This window comes from Mytilus californianus, unplaced genomic scaffold (genome assembly GCF_021869535.1).
Source record: "Mytilus californianus isolate M0D057914Y unplaced genomic scaffold, xbMytCali1.0.p SCAF_26, whole genome shotgun sequence".
Classification (NCBI taxonomy): domain Eukaryota; kingdom Metazoa; phylum Mollusca; class Bivalvia; order Mytilida; family Mytilidae; genus Mytilus; species Mytilus californianus.
The window spans coordinates 1,361,663-1,382,847 of record NW_026262675.1 but is presented as its reverse complement, the minus strand read 5'-3'; the positions used below and the strand labels follow the sequence as shown (position 1 = coordinate 1,382,847).

Genomic DNA, 21,185 nt, shown 5'->3' with positions numbered 1-21,185 from the left:
AAAAACATTATACATATGATCTTAAAATAGGTAAAATTACTTAAAACAAATTGTTTTTCTTGACCAACAATTACACTAATTCATTTACATCTAGTGTCAAAAACTTCTGAGAAAAATAAAGCATGTCTGTAAAAGCAATTTTATAGAAAAGAAGTTTTGTTTTCGATATAAATTACAAATATATATCTCAAAAACTCAATTGATCGAGTTTGCAACATTTTGTTCAGACATGCAAAGCAATTGTTTTGGTAATTATTAATCAAGACACACTTATCTGCATTTAAATGTATGTATAAATATTAATAAAGAAAGAAGAAAATCAAAACAAGGAAATCAACATCAAGCATTATTTTAGATGCTGCTGGATGATCTTCTATACATGACAGTTCAAACATGTAAAACTATGCCACATTCTTTGTGCCTGTCCAAAGCCAGGAACCTGGAATCCAGTGATTGTTTCTGATTGCTGTCTACCAGATTAGTTTTTGTTCATTAAAGTAGTATAAATAAGGCTTGTGGGTTTTCTATTTTGAATTGTTCAACATTTTGTCATAACAGGCCTTTTTTAGCCTTCTATGAGTTTTGCTCACTGTTGAAGGCTGTTTGGCTACCTGTAATTGTTTTAAACAACTTTGTCCTTTGACAATCAGACCACATTCCATTATCTTTGTATACATTCTAATATCACTAAATTTTTATGTAAACTTTTGGGGAATGAAACATGTCTTTCAGAGGCTTAAAGTATGGTAGGAAATGGAAATAAATTATCATAAAGGATTTCTGATATTCATAAATAAGTGTAAAAATAAATTATTTTTGTGTATTAAATAGTAGTTTACCCTTTTTTTTTTAAATATACATGGATACACTATATTCTATTGATGAAAGTTATTACCTTTGTAAAAGATTTCTGATGTTCGAACTTGAGGCTACATGGATAAACATAGATATTGTTGATGTAGGAATCATATGTGTCACATAGAGATGCTCTCTCTGGAACAAACTCATCTACTTCAAAAGCTGGAGGCTCTACAGGGGGATTAGGGAATGGTTTTATGGGAATGAAGGATGAAGTTAATGTACCTGTAATAAAAAGTGTTACTTAATCAAAAATGTTTGCAAGTTAGTTTGTTTCTTCATTTTTTTCTAGTTCATCCTTTAAAGTAATAGTTATAAAAAAACTCTCTGCAATAATTGACAAACAAGTCACATGCCTTTTCTGTGATGTTACCAAGACATTTAGATTCAAATATAATGTACTGTAGACGAACAAAAATATCAATTAAGTTGTGAATGTGTTTTTTAAGAAATAATTCATGTGATGTTCTTATTAATTACATCTACCTCATTAAAAAAAAAATCTTTAAAATTTTCATTTCTTCTAACAAATAACAGCCAAAGAGATATAAGTTCTCATGAAGTTTGATTTTTGAAAACAAATCTATTTAATTAAAAAAAATGTGTGAAAAAATTCCTTAAAATTCATTGTACTTCAAAAGCAACTTAATTTTTGCCCATATTAATTTTTCTCGTTCATTTATGTTCTGAATCTCGAATTAAAGTTCTACCTAAACAGAAAGACATTCTGAGAAAAATATATAAATGTATGACCATTACCAAGGTGAGATAAGAAAAACTAAAACAAAATAAAGAAATACTAAACTATTTGTTATACTTAAAGGCTCTAATAAATTTTTTTAACTATCTGGACGGAATATATTACTGCCTTTTCAAAGAAATTGTCATATCTAATACATCGGAGAAATTTCTTTTTATCATATGCTACAATGAAGAAATGTAAAAAAATCGGAATATTAGAAATATAAATTCATCTGTGAAGATAGAGGTATAGAACAACAAAAGTTGTTTTTCTAAAATAAAAAAGAAATGTCAGATCATTATTCTTCTTTTCTTTCTGAATTATCTAAATAAAATGTATGCATTGACTTTAAAAACCGTTTTGGTTTCCAATTTACAGAACAAAATTTCTTTCTTGAACATATGAACAACTTAACTGAATAAATAAAATAACAGGCAAAGATATTCATAAATATTTTGTTTGTGAAAAGGAATAAATATATAAATAGCACCCTGAAATATAAACGGTTGAGGTGAGATATAATGCAAGTGAAACCGGTTTGTTATTCAGAGAACACAGTGCACTGCAGGACAAACCAAAATATACCTGTTCCTGAAAACCACTTCTCTGAAAGAGGTAAATAAAGCATGATGTTATGATTTTTTTTTCAGTTTTGTGTGTTGTTTTGATTTCAAAACAGTGAACCTCCACACATTAGATTATGGGTCAGTTCTTAGTTAGTCACACTTTCTTCCATTTTACCTTCAATTGGTAAATAGGTCATCACTAGCAATCAGTATTCTCTGCCAGACATCATCTGCACAATTCTAATGTTTACTTGTAATTTTAATTCTTTAGATAATCTGTAGCGATTAATTTAAGCAGTTAAAGATCTATTACCACTAAGTTCTGAATGGGGTGCACTTTTCATTTTTTTTTTTTTATGTGCTGTTATTTAATATGTTGTTTACATAATTATGCTTAATACTAGTTTCTTTTGGCTTGCAATATTTTTGGAAAAATACATTTTACTAAATGAACACCACTGTTGAGTGTTGACAAGTAATAGTTGCAAAAATAAATAACTAATATAAAGTCTTAAGCATTTAATAATAAAGGAAGTTACATAGTTTAAGAATTAAGTAAAAGCCAAATATCAGGAATTGATTAATGACTTACTCTGTAATATTTCCTCTGACGTCAGCATTTTCATTGTTATCTTTATATTGCCAGGTATTTCTTGTAATTTTGACTGCTTTTCTGGTCTGCAAATGTATAAAAATTGTCAATATTTTTGTAAGTAAATTTGTATTAAAATATTTGCCATCTAGTGTTCCATTGTTTAAGATCATTATCAAGTAAAATTAGTACACTATCATTTGGATTTTTTTTTCTTTTTTATTCATTATTCATATGAAACGCTTCTGATTTTATCATAAAGAGCTTTGAAAGTTGGGACATGTTTCTGATTTTTTTTTAATGTAATGGTTGATGATTATATAACAGGAAAATCAAGAACAGTTACCCAAAAATATTTTTTTACATTCTCTGAAGGCTTATTAACACAATCATAATGTGTTTTCATTAGGGGCATTAAACGACAGAAACAAATATTTGCATGAATATTTATCTTGTTTTTGCAGAATGAGTTGTATTTATTGTTCATTTTCACAATGCGTAAATTATAATTTTGTATGTAAAAAGAATTAGATTTTAAAATAATATTTCCAACACTTCTAATTAGTCACACAAATTTTTTTCTTCTGATCCTTGGACAAAGGATCTAGAAGTTTATTAGTAACAAGATTAAGTTAGAAGTTCATGATTTTGTTTGCCCTCAGATTTAGGTAGACTTTTAGAAATTATAATACTTACTTTCTAAAATCTTGTAAATGTTTAATGAGGTCATCCTCAGAAATCTTGTTTCCATCATATCTGTACAAAGACAGGTTTCTTGGTCCATATTCTCTAGATAGAACTTGACTAGAAGGGGGAATACACAAAAAACTTATTTGTCAAATTTCAAAGAAGGACATTAAATACAAGTTTTATTTCTGCAATCATTCAATTCTCAATAAATAAGTGTTTTAATCATAAAAGGAATTTATGGGAAGCTGATAATACATACCATAGAGATTGAATGAAATAAAAAGCTGATTATACTTAAAATCTCGTATTCTGACATCTTTTTTCTTCAAATCAAATGCATTTAAGGTTGATCAGGTGACTTTTTCTGAGCATCTCTTCTGGGCATGTCGCAAAAATACTTTTTCGGTTTAAAATATTTTACAAAGTATCATTCAACATACAACAGAATCATCTTAAACTTGAAATTTAAGTTTAACCCATCAAAAACTAAGTGTTTTTAAGTGTATTTAAAATTTTAGAAAAAAAAGTCCTTCTAAAATCAAGGGCAGATAATTCTATTGAATTTGATAAGACAATTAGTTTTTTAGGTTTTTTTTTTTATTATTTAGGCCAATGACCTATTTTTATTTGATATTTTGGAAGTATTCATGAAAAGAAATATTCTCAATGAATTTAAATTAATTCTATCGTTTAATGTTTCCTCAATAAGGGAAAATGAAGTTTCCCCTATATAACACATATAAAATAACTGTGATTTCATTAATTTCAATGTATTTTAACAAAAAGACAAGGTCATCCCCAATTATTACATTGAAATTTAAAGTCTTTTACAAAAGTTTAAGAAAAATCTATCGTCAAACATTTCTACACCCAAGCTTTCTTAAATCAGACATTATTTTTAACACTGTCAGTGTCTTCCCTATATCCACCTCTGATTTCAGACTTATAAAGAGTAAATAATTCTGTAACAGTGCTGTAGTTTTCACTTTTTTATTTTCTAAAATACAAATTGGGCTCCTTGTATTAATTATAGAATAACTAATCCAAGAATTCAAATAGAGAAAAATATTCAACGAATGACCGAACAACACATTAATTCACGAATGCGCGTAGCGCATGAGTTAATTATCAGTGTTGTTCGGTCACGAGTTGGATATTTTTCGATATTTGAATTCTTTGATTAGTTATTCTTTTTATTACATTGGAAAATGGCTTTTTTGTGAAATTAAAGTAGAAAATGTAAGGAACTATATCGTTTTCTACGCATTCACAATTTGTTTTGATCCGACGTTATCAACGTCTTGACAATGCCTATTTGTTTTATGACGTCAGAGGAGTGAAATAATCACGTTTATTTCACATGTGAAATTATCGGTTTTTATTTCACTGGGAAATCAATGTAATTCATTGCTACCAATGTAATAAATACAATTATTATTTTTTCAAACTTTTCAAATATTCTTCCTTCAAAAGATAAACATGATATGAATAAATTTACCATGCTGCCCATGCAAATGGCATCCTGTGATGACCTATATGTGAACAACATTGCTTCATCTGTTTATATTGCTTTGTACCATTTTTGCCTTCCAAAGCCTTTATGTAGGTTTCTATAGCTGGTCCTATAGGTCCCTGTAGGACCTTCTCTACAGTAATAACGAGATACACCTCTGAATGACAACTGACCACAGAAAATATACCCTGAAATATATAAAAGAAACATCTTATTTGTACTTTGCTATTTGTAAAGAAGCTTGTGCGAACAATTATAGGTAAGTAAAATACAAAGAGTCAAACCTGTCACAAAGGTCACCTAAAATCAGAGGCCACCTTCATCTAATGGTCATTTTGTCACCAACCCAAATGTTTTATTTTTATTTTTTAAAGTCAATTAAGCTTTCACCTCTTTAGTGTGTCAGCTGTCACCTATTTTCATAAGAAATCAGTAATATTAATGTAAATTAATCAAGGCTACTCATTGATGCATGCAAATATTTCATGACCGCATTATTTTCTGACTGGACATCTCAATTCCAAGCAGCCATACATCAACAGAACAATGTGTGTTAAAACTTAAAATCAAATAATTTTAGTATTATCAACATAGTCTGGTTATGTTTGAATTAAGAACCTCATTCTAAAGGTCACCAGTCTTAACCCCGCCACATTCTGTATGTGCCTGTCCCAAGTCAGGAGCCTGTAATTCAGTGGTTGTCGTTTGTTGCTGTATATCATATTTGTTTTTCATTCATTATTTTGTACATAAATTAGGCCGTTAGTTTTCTCATTTGAATAGTTTTACATTTGTCATTTTGGGGGCCTTTTATAGCTGATTATGCAGTATGGCCTTTGCTCATTGTTGAAAGCTGTACGGTGACCTATAGTTGTTAATTTCTGTGTCATTTGGTCTCTTGTGGAGAGATGTCTCATTGGCAATCATACCACATCTTCTTATTTTTATATTGAGAGGACAGTTTTGGTTTTTCCCATGAGTAACTGCTTAAAACAGGTTTAACTGTATATTGTTTTTGTTAACTCAAAACTTAATCTGTATTTACAAAGATATTCCATTGAAAAAGAAAACTTTAAGAATGGACTGACATATATGATTCTAGCAATACATATAAATGCAGCTCAGTACCATCTGTTCAACAAAATCGTACTTTATCTCCCATATGTCGACAATAAAGATAACAACACTCAAGTTTTTACCGCAAAGTATCTGTTTATTTGGTCGACATGTTTCGCCAATAAGCGTGGCGTCTTCAGGACAATATTACATATGAAATCAAACAGTGTAGTACAAATTTTGCGGTTGTGTGGTTCGCCGAAAGTAACGTAACAATAGAGGTTGTTATGACGACGTTATAGATATAAATAGAAAGTGAAAGTAAAATAAGCTGCTATTCTTACACGTCTGTGTAGTTGTTCTCATGGAGGTTTCTAGTGGTAATATTGTAGAAATGATGAAAGTTGATCATAAAATGTCAGTTCATTTCCAAATTGGACAACATCCCACTGGCCATCCCATACCAATTCAAATGGCTTCGCTCCGAGGAGGTACTGCTTCCAATTTCGTGTAAGAATAGCAGCTAACCACAAAGTTAATAACTTTATTGACTAACTTTCACTTTTAACTTTACTAGATTCTTATTTTACTTTCACTTTCTATTTATATCTATAACGTCGTCATAACAACCTCTATTGTTACGTTACTTTCGGCGAACCACACAGCCACAAAAATTGTACTTCACTGTTTGATTTCATATGTATTATTGTCCTGAAGACGCCACGCTTGTTGGCGAAACGTCGACCAAATAAACAGATACTTTGCGGTAAAAACTTGAGTGTTGTTGTCTTTATTGTGGACATATTCATTTTTTTCAAGATGACTGTGAATACCTAGCGGTATCCACTCGTTTTTACCCTACCGCACAATCACCACTTCAGGTGTTGGTTCACTTATATTTTTTCTGTTTATCTCCCATAGTATTTTACCATCAAGGCATTTTGGGGGAATTTTAAAATCAATTATCATGGTATGTTGATTCAGTTCCTACAGAGTGTTTGTGTGTGGTTGCATCAAAATCATAATCACTTTTTGTGATAGTTTTTTTTGTAAGAAATAGGTCTGACAAACCTGTCTTTTCTTTGACTTTAACCAGTTCTCATCCAGACCATTTAGTGGTGGTGATGTTTTCTTTCCTTCAACACTATGTAGCTTGTCTGCTGCATGAAGGACTTCAGTTGGAATCATTCCCAGAATTTCTGGATCATTTGGATCAATATGGAAATCTTCAGATATCTTCCTTCCATCTTTAGCATCATAAAGTGCAAAAGTCAGAAAGAAAGGTTCAGGCTGAAAGTAGAATTTCTGTGTCATCTATCTGTTTTATAATTACACTTATTTCAGGAAATCAGAATAACTATAAAAGATACTTGTTGAGACCATTATATATATACATGTAACATGCTTCTCAAAAGAAAAAAGAAAATTGCAGTAAGTTTAATGGCTGCTAGAAAATTATTGTTTCTGGGGCAAGTGGTATTCATGAAAAAAGTGTCTCCTGGGGGCAGAACGCCATCTATATAAAATTGTTTTGGTGGGGGTAAAACTGCATTTGTTTATAGACAAAGAGTACATAATTTAAATTAAATGATGGTATCACTAAATTTCATTGGCATTCTGCCCCCATGGAAACTCTTTTTTTCTATAATAGCCCTAAATCATCCCTAGTGTTTCTATTCATCTGATCTGATTGACAGTATACAGATGCACAACTCATCATATTTGAATATGCTTTACAAATTGTTTGATGTACTGATGGTCTAAGTGAGATTCTTTGATACCCCCCCCCCCCCCCTTTTGTTTTGCAGTTTAACAGAATTAAGGTGATCTATAGTTGGACTACACAAATTTTAATTACAATTCAATGAAAGTTTCAATCCACTGGTCATTCAAATAAGAAATCAAAAAATAAATATATTGGAAAAACCAACACAGATTTAATTGTTTTAACATTATTTTTCATATCATTTGATACTATCTTCAAATAAAAATGATTTCTCTTGAAAATTTCAATTTAACAACTATTATTTCTGCAAAAACTTACATTTGAACTTTTACTTTGTTTACCAATGTTTTCATCAAGCTGATTTATTTGTAATTTTGTCTTAAAATCCAACAACCCAAGCAGAAAACGTTCACCAAATTCTCTAGGAAACACATCAACGTCTTGTTCATCTTCAGAATCAGTATCTTCTGTTAAACAATGTCTCTGAAATTAACAAGATTTAATGTTTCACATTTTGATATCCATACTTTAATAGCCTTCTATTCTATATGAGTTTTGCTCATTGTTGAAGGCTGTAGGGTGACCTGTAGTTGTTAACATTCTTGTCCTTATGTTTGTTTCCACTGAATTGACATGTTAGTGTTAAATCATGGCAGGTTTCAATCTTTGATATCTGACTGAATAAGCCCTGATTAAAGTTCCCAGTTTAGGTTGTGCAGGTTTAAGTGAGTAACTATAAGCACTATAATATCATCATACTGTTGTAAAAAAAATAGCAAAGATACCAGATTTATAACTCTGACATTGATTTTTGCCATATAGTTTTTCTTGATGGACACTTTGAAACCTAATGCATAATAACATGGTATGTTGACTATTAGATGCATTATTTGTTTTCCTTGCTAAAAATGGTATTTTGACCTCGAGAAGTATTTTCTGTTTTTGTGTTGGGGTGCTGCTGTCTCAATGAAGTTTACTGACTTCTCATTTTAATCATTTAAAATATAACTCAAGCCATAACTGCCTGTCTCAAATCCAAAATTTTTTTTTTATCATGCTTCATTGGCAATCATACCACATCTTCTTATTTTTATATTTAAGACAGACTTTTGCTATTTTTTGACACTTTATCAGCAGAGCTAAATCTCTGATTATTGAAGACCATACAGTAATATTGGGATACTCTAATATGTATGTTCTTAGGTTTTGTCTTAAGTCTTTGAATCTTATGGAATTTTTTAATTTTTTTTAATGATTCAGGAAATTGCAACGATATGTTCCACACAGGTCCAACCTTACAGTGGACAACAGGTACTCACATTTAAATTAGGATAAACCTTGAAAAGATTTTGTCTGTCTTTCCCTCTTGCTGATGTAACCATTGATTCTGTTTCTCTGGAATACTGAAAAATATCACTTAGTTTAATCATATATTTAACAACAGTACAAGATGCTTACTAAGTAGAACTTATTTTATGTACTGTAGATGCAGTGTAAAAATTATGGTCACTAAATTAATGAAATAAATGATTTTTTTTTGGATTTTAAAATTTCTCCACTGTGCAGAATTGTTAAACATAAAAAAATTGATAAATTATCAAACTGGTCCCTTTAAATATAATGTAAGAGAAGGTATAAGGTCACACTTATGGTGCCTTGAATTTGAAAATCAAAAAGTATTATCAATCTACCAAATAACACCCTATAAGTGCTTATGATACAATAGATATCAGTATTTATATTCTGGAATTATGCTTAACATTTTTGACTGCATAAACTTCCAAAATAGTCTTATTTTGAAAATTTGTCATTAATTTTAGATACAAGTCAACCTATCACAGAAAAGATATTTTGTGACAAGATGTCTTATACAATGATGTTAATGTGGGTAAAGTATCTTTTTCATGAAGGCTTCAGCTTTTGTCTACGGGTAATTAAAATTTTGGCAAAACAACTGTGTAAAATGACCATTTTTGTTAAAATATGTCAATTCATACAAGTTCATGATGTCAAACAGGTATGAACACTGCATTTCAAAATCTAGCGTCAAAATTATATCATCCTTTTCATTAGTCAATAGAACTTATATAAATTTGAAAATATTAAAAAATATGCCACTTATTATATCTCCTCCTTTTCGAAACATCTATACTTATAGTCTGACAATTACCTACCTTTTGTAACTCGGGATGCATACTGTATTCTACTTTAGCTTCTGCCTTGTCAAGAGTAGGTTCTTCTGAAATTAGCAAATGTACATCAAATAATGAACTATTCTGAAATGTAATAAAATTACAGGAGGCCCATGAGTACATAAGCTGAGTTGTGCAATTATTTCATGCATATTCAACTATTTGATTTTTTGTGTTAATCTTTTTTCACTTTTGTGAGTTATTTCCCCTTTTGATAAATTTAATACATTTTTTGTTATGACTTATAAAACATTTGAAAACTGATATGTTAGATTTAAATTGAAATTTATAGTGTTTGTACTCCTACCATTTGCCACTTTCTGTCTTGATTCTTTTAAAAATTCTAACCATAAAATCAAAAACCAAGTACAGCTTTATTTCCATTGATTTCTCTTACAAAAAATAACAATGTTCAGAATTTTGACTGTTCAATATATTAAATAGTTAATAATATATGGGAACAGGACATGAAAAAAAACTGGAGCACTAGAAAGGTCTAGAAAGCAATGACCCCAAAGATTAATAATTAAGTGTACTGAAAAGGCCTTGCATGCAAGATTATATGTGATTTCAATTAGACATGAAAATGTTCCTGACAAAACAATTATTTGACCTTGAGGTCAAAGGTCAAGACCAGAAGTCATCTTTAATTGGCATGACACATCTTTTTGAGGTGATGCACACTAAATATCAAAATCCTATGTCAAAGAATAAATAAGTTATGATGTGTCTCCAAATAAACCCAATCATTTTGACATTAAAGTAAAAGGTCAAGGTCATATAAAGGTCACGATAATGTGCAACACACTGCCATATGGAACACTAACATGAGCAACACAACGGGTGCCACATGTGGAGCAGGATCAGATTACCCTTCCAGAGCACCTGAGATAACCCCCAGTTTTTGGTGGAGTTCGTGTTGCTCAGTCTTTGGTTTTCTATGTTGTGTTTTGTGTACTGTTGTTTGTTTATCTTTTTCTTTTCTAACCATGGCGTTGTCAGTTTATGTTCGACTTATGAGTTTGAATGTCCCTTTGGTAGCCTTTGACTCTCTTTTTCTTGACATATATTTGGCTGTTAATGTCAAAGAAATAAAGTCTTGCCTGTACAAGGTTGTCTGAGAACATGAACCAGAAGAAGAAATACTTATAAAGAATTATATGCCTACTTTCTGTCAAAAGAGGCATAATAATAAGAGGCTCATATGCCATATTAATTTTTAAACTTACAGTTTCGAATAAACAAAATTTTGATAAGTTAAAATTGCAGAATATAAATATAAAAATCCATTTGAACACGGCCTTACATACTAAATTCCAGTATCTATTAAAAAAAGAGTCACTGAAATGTTTAACTTGGAATCAAGCATGTTTTTCTAAATTCTAAGTAAGTATCAGAGTTCAATATTCACCTTTGGCTTGTTCCATTGATATTTGTGATGCAGTTTCAGCTAGGTTAATGATTCTATTTATTGTACGTATCCAATCAGATGCCTCAGACTCATTATCTGCTGACAACAAATATGGTGCTCTTCCTTGCATCTTTATTTCAAATGAATATTTTCCCTTCTTTGGATTCTAAAAATAAAGCAAGATACTTAAGATAAACACAAAATACACTTCCTGTATTACAATCTTTTTGGGTGAGAATGATGTTGATTTGTACATGTTCAATATTGAACTGTCATAATTTTGTGTTATTTTGCAATTTTACTGCATTTACTTATCTTTTATGGCTAATCAACTCATGAATAAGAAAGCAATGTATAAAGATTCAACATTTCAATAATCATAAATTATGAACCAATTTGAAATAAAATTGCATATTCTCCTTTGTTTAGATTTGGACCAGATTCTAAACTTCAACTTTGTATTGCCTTTGTCTTATAATTCTTATTCATCTTAACCTACTATTGTGTCCCTTTAGTTTTAAGGGATGTATAAATACCCTGCCATGTCAGGTCTGTGTTTTTGTTAGATTTTTTTTGCATTGTATCGATCTGATGAGTTAAGCACTTTTCAACTGATATTTACAGTTTGTTCTTATGTTGTACTGTTACACCACTGTCCCAGGTTAGGGGATGGTTGGCTTCTTCAAAAATATTTAACCCCCATCATATTCTTATGTACTTGTCCCAAGTCAGGAGCCTGTAGTTCAGTGGTTGTCATTGATTCCTGTCTGTCATATTTGTTTTTCTTAAATTGTTTTGTTATAAATTAGGCTGTTAGTTTTCTCAATTGAATTGTTTCATATTTTTCATGTCAGGGTCTTTTAGAGCTGACTATACCATATGGGTTTTTCTCATTGTTGACAGCCGTATGGTTGCCTATAATTGCCTACATCCACTTCATTTGAGTTTAGGTGGATAGTTTTCTTATTGGCAATCATACCGCATCTCCTTATTTTTATATATATTCTTTTTCATAAAAACCAATAAATATAAAATTACTTTAATTGCTTCTTCTGCTAGCTCTAAAAATATTGATCCTTTTGCCTCTATCATTTTCTCATCTTTAAAGAACTCAAGAATATAGGTCATGTCTGTTTGTTGTTTTAACACAAAATATCTCCTCTTGAATTGCTGTATAAATGGAAAAATTAAAGATAAAAACAAAATCAACTTAAAACAAAAACTGAATGTAAATTATACAGAAAATGTTTTTGTAAAATGAACATCTTCTGATTAAAGTTAAGCATACGAATTACTAGTTTATGAAGAATTTGTGTGAATAGGCTTCTGCCTACTATGTGGTATTGGTTTTGCTCATTGTTGAAGGCTGTACAGTGACCTATAGTTTTTAACTCCTATATCATTTGGTCTCTGGTTGAGAGTTGTCTCATTGGCAGTAATACCACATCTTCTTATTTTTATATTCTTATCTTCTTTTAATTAAATGCTAGCACAATTAAAGGTTCACATTTACATCATAAGATGTATGTAAGATAACAAAAATTCAAAGCACAACTTCTATAATTGAAAATTCTGACAAAAATGTCTAATAATCATAATTTATTAGTTGTTTCTAAAAATGCAAGAATGAGTTAGCTTTCTCACCCATCTTTATCATGAAACTTTATCTAATTTTAATTAAAAGCAATCAAACATACTGGTAGCTTACTATACGATATTGGTTTTACTCATTGTTGAAGGCTGTAAGGTGACCTAAAGTTGCTTTAACCCACATCATTTGGACTCTGTAGGATAGTTGTCTCATTGGCAACCATGTTCTTATTTTATATGGCACAATATACATGTGATTTTTATATACTTGTAAATTACACTGTATGACAAATAGTATGGAAGGATTCTTCAACTGAGCCTTGTCATCTCTTATGAAATCAATGCAACATTTCATGAAAAAAAAATAATTTAAGAAGTTATTAAATTACTGTATCTGAAGAATTTTCAAGTCTTGGGTTGAAAATTCTACCTACCATGCCATGTTGAAGCATACTGATAATATTTCCAACCCTTCCATCAAAGCAAATAATCCCTTCAAGAGGAATAAATTAACTCCTTAAATTTGCTTTTACTATAATACTACAGCAAAACAATCTTGAAAAATGTCCAGGAGAGTTTTTTAAAACTATTTTACCATGTTTACAATGAAAAAGAAAGTATGCATACGCAATTCGTTGTTGAAATATTCATTTATTTTCTACTTGTCATGCGGAAAATTTATTTGAAATCTTAATTGCAGTGCTACCTTTCTTCTTACTCCTATAATTAAGAATCCCTTTCAGAGTAGTCAAATATATTCAAGATTTTAAAATAGCTGTTGTAAACCAAATGCAGTTCTATTAAAAAAAAAAGTTTTCTACTGTGAATTTAAACACGTTTTTTTCTTAATTTCCCTAGAAGAAAAGCAGAAAGTGCTACCAGCTCCAGATCAATGAAAATCATTAGTATACCTTGACAGAAATTCCTGTAAAGAATAAATTATCTCCTGAGGTTTTTCAAATATGTTTTCAATCAATATTGCAGTGGAGAGAGTGAATTATCAGGCCTCTTTTATGATAGGGTATTATCCTTTCCAAAGTAACATGTGTCATATAACTTGCATATTTCCTCTTTCATTCAGATTAATGAAGTTCATTCATCATTTTCGTATTATCTTTCAAACTAATGCACTAGGCACTAGCTATCTACTAAAAATCCTGCTTCATATCTAGACTTAAACAGTTATGGAAACAAATCTGACCAGGATCAAGAATATAAATAAATTACAATAGGGGAATTTTTTCTTGCATTAATTTAAAATTTTGTATCAATTTATCTATTTGATATAAAAATCTAAGTCAGTCATGCATTATATTACGCTTTAAACATTGTGTTGGCCAAAAAAATCAGATTAAAAAGATATTCTTAAAATAGCACAAGTTATCAACAACACCCAAATAAGGGAAACAACTCCAGCATTCCATATGGAGTATTTTATTTTTTAACACATTTTATACACTATTTACAGCAAATGATTGGTAAATAATGGCTATGTTAGCTAAAGCATAATAAAAAGAGATAAGAGAAATTTGATTAGTGTACTGTATGTTAAGAAATTGTGAAACCTCCTTCCCATCCCAAAAAAATCAAAATTTATAGGTAACTTAGAGGCATAACTCTTTTGAACAGTTAATATCAAAACCATCAAAATCAATTGGGTAGGACCATGAAGGCCTTAATTTGACCCTAAAAATTGAACTATCATATGCAAAAACCACATTGGCCACATGCAGAGACCAACAAGATTTTTTGTTAGGATGTTTATCTGATCCATATGTATCCTTGTATAACAAATTTATTATCCATATTTAGATGGTGACGTTCCCTTGTCACTATCTTATGGTGTTTATATATCTCAACTTGTACGATTTGCTCGTGTATGTAACAACGTATTAGATTTTAGCGAGAGAAATTTATGTATTACTGAAAAATTATTACACCAGGGTTTTTGATATCATAAACTAGTCAAAACATTTACTAAATTTTATCATCGGTATAAGGACATCATTCGTAAATATAACTCAACATGCAGACATCTTATACATTCGGGTATTTCACATCCAATCTTTTATGGTAATATTCTTTACAAAGCACAAAAATGTCAGTATTCACCTCAAAAGCTAACAAAACCTTTAAACAGACTTATTAAGAAGGGATATAGTTACGATACTGTTGTCAGGTCAGTAAAGATTGCGTATTTTGGCTTTAATATTGATTCACTTATAGGGTCTTTACATCGGAATTAAATATTTATTCTAAAACCAGTTGTTGGCATGACACGGGTTATGTTCTTCTCATATATTTTATGATGGTATAATACTAAACCCCTAACAGGAGGGATTGTGCCTGATATTCATATGATGAAGACATAATCTTTCAATCAGTTTAATTGAGGTCTGGAGCTGGCATGTCAGTAACTGCTAGTAATCTGTTGTTATTTATGTATTATTGTCATTTTGTTTATTTTCTTTTGTTTCCTATATTGACATCGGACTCAGACTTCTCTTAAACTGAGTTTTACTGTGCGTACTGTTGTACGTTTGTTTTTTCTACATTGGCTAGAGGTATAGGGGGAGGGATGAGATCTCACAAAACATGTTTAACCCCGCCGCATTTTTGCGCCTGTCCCAAGTCAGATGCGTCTGGCCTTTGTTAGTCTTGTATCATTTTTAATTTTAGTTTCTTGTGTACAATTTGGAGTTTAGTATGACGTCCATTATCACTGAACTAGTATACATATTTGTTTGGGGGGCCAGCTGATGGACGCCTCCGGGTGCGGGAGTTTCTAGCTGCATTGAAGACCCATTGGTGGCCTTCGGCTGTTGTCTGCTCTATGGTCGGGTTGTTGTCTCTTTGACACATTCCCCATTTCCATTCTCAATTTTATTGTGTATAAGTTTCATAACATTTGGTTGAGGCAAACTAAAGTTAGAAAACGGAAACAAAAAATTTGTACTTGATCTTAGTTTTGTGTTAATGAATATTGTGTATAAGTTTCATAATGTTTCATTGGGGCAAACTTGAGTTACAGAATGGAAACTAAAAATTTTGCAATATTTCTATTTATAAAGGGGCATAACTCAATAATGGTTAAAGTGACACTACCCAAATTCAACTTGATCTGTGTTTTATCAGTGGAAGTCAAAATTAAACATTGCATTGCATAAAGCATTGATTGTAGTTGATTCAACTATAATCATGGACAAAGGAAGATAACTCTAATTTTATAATTAACTGGATATTTAGAAGAAAATATATTTTTTTCAATTTTTCCATTTATAAAGGGGCATAACTCTAGAACAGTTAAAGTGACACCACCAAAATTCAAACTTGATCTGTGTTTTGTGGCAATAAGCATTGTGTATAAGTTTCGTAACATTTGGTTGAGGCAAACTTAAGTTAGAGAACGGAAACTAAATATTTTGCAATTTTTCCATTTATAAAGGGGCATAACTCTAGAACGGTTAAAGTGACGCCACCAAATTCAAACTTGATCTGTGTTTTGTGAGTAATAAGCATTGTGTATAAGTTTCATAACATTTGGTTGAGGCAAACTTAATTTAAAGAACGGAAACTAAAAATTTTGCAATTTTTTCATTTATAAAGGGGCATAACTCTAGAACGGTTTAAGTGACGCCACCAAAATTCAAACATGATCTGTGTTTTGTGGTAATAAGCATTGTGTATAAGTTTCATAACATTTGGTTGAGGCAAACTCAAGTTAGAGAACGGAAACCCATTTTGGGACGTACGGACGGACGTACGGACGGACGTACAAACGGACAAGGGTAAAACTTAATGCCCCCTCCGCTACGCTTTAGTCAAGTGGTACTTTATCATCGTGAACCAAAACTTTTGACCTACATACATGTATAAACGGACATGTACATTACTTTTTATCCCCATCTTGAGACCAGGTTATAAATATCTAGACATACCTTGGTAAAACTGATGACGTTTTCTTTGCCACTTTCAGGACCTTTGTATAACCAACCTTCTTTTGTAACCACATCTACCATTTGTCTACTGATAGAGTCCTATAAATAGACATTCAATCAAACTTTTTAATGAATCTAGTTTCATTTTTCATTATTGCACATAGGGAAATACCATTTTCTGCACTCAAAAAAATTAAACTATCAAGGGTGGAGAAATGTTGTGAAGAGGTACTAGGATCTCTTTCTTTGATGATTTTAATACCATTTGACATCTTTTAGTTTAGCAGTGATCAACATACATGTATTTTTCTTTCACATGATCTAAACAGGCATGACTCACTTTATATATGAAATTTACACTGGCAAATGCATTGTGTCTTACATAACAAAGAATAACTAAAACATCATTTTCCACATATCTAATTCAAACAGGTAAATCTGTGAGCTACTGCTCGCTAATGATACCCCAGCTATAAGTATTTGGTTAAAAAAAAGTTAAAGAGCAATGTATGTGAAAATGCATCACATGGTAAAGCATGCTCACATAAATGTTGATTTAAAATTTCAGGGTGTTGATTCATAGTTCCTGAGTAAATAAACTGTTATCACAGAGATATGTCTCACCTTTTTGTAATTTTGATAATGCAAATGTTGAAATTATAATAGCAATACTTTAACATGTAAGTTATGCAAATATTCAAAGTCAATGAACCATGACTGAAGGTACATGGCTAAACAATCTCCACGGAATGAGATGTGCCAATGCTAATACAACTGCATACCAAATACCATTGACTTATTATAAGTCGTTCCCTTTAAACAGACCTAAACACAAACATTAACTTGTAAACTATGTAAAAGTTTCAAAGTCAATGAACCATGATCAGGGGTGGGGCTATATAATCTCCATGGAAACGATATTTGCAAATGCCAATAAATTTGCATACCAAATATCATTGACTTAACATTAGCAGTTCATCTTAAACTGATCTACAATGTAATCACAAACTAATACATGTAAACTAAGCAAAAGTTTCAAAGTCAATAGACCATGACAGGGGGCAGGGCCAAATATTCTCCATGGAAATGAGATGTGCTAATGCTTATACAACTGAACACCAATTAACATTGGCCTACCACTAATGGTTCCCCTTGAACTGACCTAATCACAAACTAATACATGTTAACTTAGCAAAATTTTCAATGTCTATAGACCATGACTAAGGGGGCAGAGCCAAATAATCTCCATGGAAATGAGATATGCCAATGCTTATACAACTGCATACCAAATATCATTGATCTACCACTAGTGGTTCCCCATACATTGACCTAATCACAAACTAATACATGTAAACTATGAAAAGTTTCAAAGTCAATAGACCTTGATTGAGGGGGCGGGGCCAAATAATCTCCATGGTAATGAGATGTGCCAATGCTAATACAACTGCATACCAAATATCATTGACCTACCACTAGTGATTCCCCATGAACTAGACCTAATCACAAACTAATATATTGTTGACGACAACGCGGCCGCCGCCAGAAACAGCATACCTATGTCTCGCTTTTTGACTCCGTCAAGGCGAGACAAAAATGTGACCAAAGCATCATAAATGGTCAAGAATGTGAAAGCATGTAATTTGCCTAAGCTTGCTAACAAATTTAATGAAGCTCTGATTTCTAGTTCCTGGGAAAGCGACGGAAATTTCATATATGGCCATTATGTGTATGAAAGAATTTATATGTACAAATGTATTTGGTAAAAAGAAGGTTGATGAATGATTGGAAAACACACAATTTTTCAGGTTACCAAAACTCAAGAATCAGAGAATAACAAAATGAATGATAATGACAAATATCCAAATAGAATACAAAACTCAAACACAAAGGCTGACATTTGTCAGTTACAGTAAATTTTAAATTAACAGAAATGATTTCAGTGGTAGTTACTTTTTCATCTGGTTGATCATGAATTTTACTCTATAACTATTTTGATGTCATCAAATGAAAATCGAAGTTGCAAATGACAGTAGCCTAAAATATCAGGTTACAAATGATTAGTGTTAAACTAAAACTGTATCCATGTCAGCAGATATACCTCATCCTTTTCTTTCTCTTCCACTTCTGCATCAATTTCAAACACATGTTCAGGTAAGGCTTCAGGTGTCTTTAATCTGGAGAAAATCATTTTAATATAAAGCAAATCTTTTTTGACAATAAGTTTTTTTCTCATATAACAATAAGGTCTATACAAAATATTGTCTTTGAATGTGTTTCAATCTTTCTTGGTTTCTTATGCCTACCTAAAAATTATGTCAGTAAATTAATGAAGCAAACACTTTATCTTTGATATAAATATTTTTTTTGTGTATTAATGGAAAGCTAGTTTGTATTGTGTTAAATTATCATTAAAATCCAACGAGGCTGTATAAACTGAATGTGATTCAGTGCATTTGATGTTTACAACTGAACCTGAGAATGTAAGAGAATTTATTTTTCAGTTTTCCAGACATAACCAATCCAACCTTATGTAAAACAAAAAGTCTCCTACTTTCCAATGACTAAAAAATTTCATGAAAATGTTAACAGTGCAAAAATGTCATTTCTTATTGAATTGCACTCACCTTGCCCTAAGCTCAAAATTAAGTACGAATCAAATGAATTTTAATTCAAAATATAGGTGAGTATCTGGAGTAATTATTTGTTCAATTCAAACATTTTTACAAGGCTACTTTATCCTCAGATGTCTATTTATAATAGAAATGGTTGATTTCTCACATATCAGACATTCATCCACATTATATAGAGTTGGTATACTATAGTAGATCTTACTTAAGAAGTTTCTGGTATCCTCCTGAGTACTGTTCATATTTATACTTGACAACATGACAGCTATCTGTGTATGACTTTATACATTCTCGTACCAACAGGTTGGTGGCTTCTTGTGTGGCAGTAGGTGGTACTGTCGAATGTAATGTTCGCATCTTCTTTGGTGGTGAAGGTGGCTAAATTTAAACACATTAGAATGATTATATTCAAATGAACAAATCCTGAAAATAAAGGCAAGATATAATGACAAACTAAAATGTACACAGTGTAAACTTAAACTATTGTTTAAAATCCAACAGATGTCATTTAACTAACATGTCTATCTTTAGACTTTTTCAATTACACATCACCACAAAACTTAATAAAGAGCTGCGCCATGAGCCCATTATATGTCTGTTGCTTTTCAACGAATAAAGTTCCATAACTCCTCAATGTCATATCAGAAATTTATAAAAAAAAAACTAAAGGGAGCTTATTTTAATAGATATAAACCAGTCACCAAAGTTTCATGAAAACTGCTCAAAGCATTTTTGAGTGGTTGTCCGAAAAAAACTGGAAAATTTCCCCTTTTTATGAATAAAATCCTATAACTCGGAAACGTAAAATCCAAAATTTATTAAAATCGAAAAAGGATCTTAAGTCAATAGATATAAACAATTCACCAAAGTTTCATGAAAATTGATTTAAGCCTTTTTGAGTTATTGTCCGACATGTTGACGACAGACGGACTGACAACAGTATACCATAATACGTCCCGTAAACATTCGCCACTGGAGGCTAAGCAACAAACAATCAATCAATCAATCAAAACTTTAAAAAGACATGCAAAACTTGTTTAGGCTCAAGGCAACTTAGAGCGTAACATGTGCATAATATGGAATTAGTCACATGTCTTTAGCAGGAGGCTAATGATGACCTAGAGATGTCTTTATTGGTTTCATTGCATTGTTGGGTTGCTGTCTCATAGACATATACCTTATATATCTCTCTCCTTTTGTTAAAAAAAATCCTTTACCTCTTTGTAAAACTTTCATTTTCATAAAAACAAACTTACAAAACATTTGTGGTCAAACAGCTTTTTTTATTGGATAAATGTTACCATTTTACAAGAACCATTCAGTTTACAAAATTAAGTTAAAATATTGGCAATCACTAGTAATGCAAGATTGATTTTAACAAGTTAATGAATTCTTTACAGATAAACAAGAAGTTTTTGTGTATGCTAAAACTGTTAAAAAGTGCTACTCAGTCAGAGAAAACTGTTCCCCGCTTTACTTTTCAATGACTGCATTATCTGTATGTTGATGGAAAAACAAAATAAATGGGGAATGTGTCCATGGGACACAGATGATACCCCCACTTGCATATAACGTAATAAAGGGACATAACTTAAGAACAGTAAAAGTGACGCTACCCAAATTCGTACTTGATCTGAGTTTTGTGGTAATAAGCATTGTGTATAAGTTTCATAACATTTGGTTG

At 31.1% G+C, this 21,185-nt stretch overlaps 1 protein-coding gene across 14 annotated transcripts in view; it reads right to left on the bottom strand.

Moving 5' to 3' along the window:
• The window catches only part of LOC127732641 (dedicator of cytokinesis protein 9-like), a 401,298-nt gene that overhangs the window by 369,156 nt on the left and 10,957 nt on the right, over positions 1-21,185 (bottom strand). For 12 of the 14 annotated variants that reach the window (XM_052241743.1, XM_052241732.1, XM_052241742.1 and 9 more), the window contains exons 3-16: positions 19,707-19,879; positions 18,973-19,048; positions 16,875-16,973; positions 12,385-12,516; positions 11,347-11,512; positions 9,918-9,982; positions 9,063-9,146; positions 8,062-8,226; positions 7,089-7,307; positions 4,947-5,149; positions 3,455-3,562; positions 2,759-2,844; positions 2,186-2,206; positions 896-1,083 (exon numbers count right to left, since the gene is read on the bottom strand). In XM_052241743.1, coding sequence (XP_052097703.1) covers positions 896-1,083; positions 2,186-2,206; positions 2,759-2,844; positions 3,455-3,562; positions 4,947-5,149; positions 7,089-7,307; positions 8,062-8,226; positions 9,063-9,146; positions 9,918-9,982; positions 11,347-11,512; positions 12,385-12,516; positions 16,875-16,973; positions 18,973-19,048; positions 19,707-19,879 — 1,785 coding nt within the window. The remainder of the gene's footprint in view (positions 1-895; positions 1,084-2,185; positions 2,207-2,758; positions 2,845-3,454; positions 3,563-4,946; positions 5,150-7,088; positions 7,308-8,061; positions 8,227-9,062; positions 9,147-9,917; positions 9,983-11,346; positions 11,513-12,384; positions 12,517-16,874; positions 16,974-18,972; positions 19,049-19,706; positions 19,880-21,185) is intronic. The other 2 variants (XM_052241738.1, XM_052241744.1) reach the window with 1 other exon arrangement.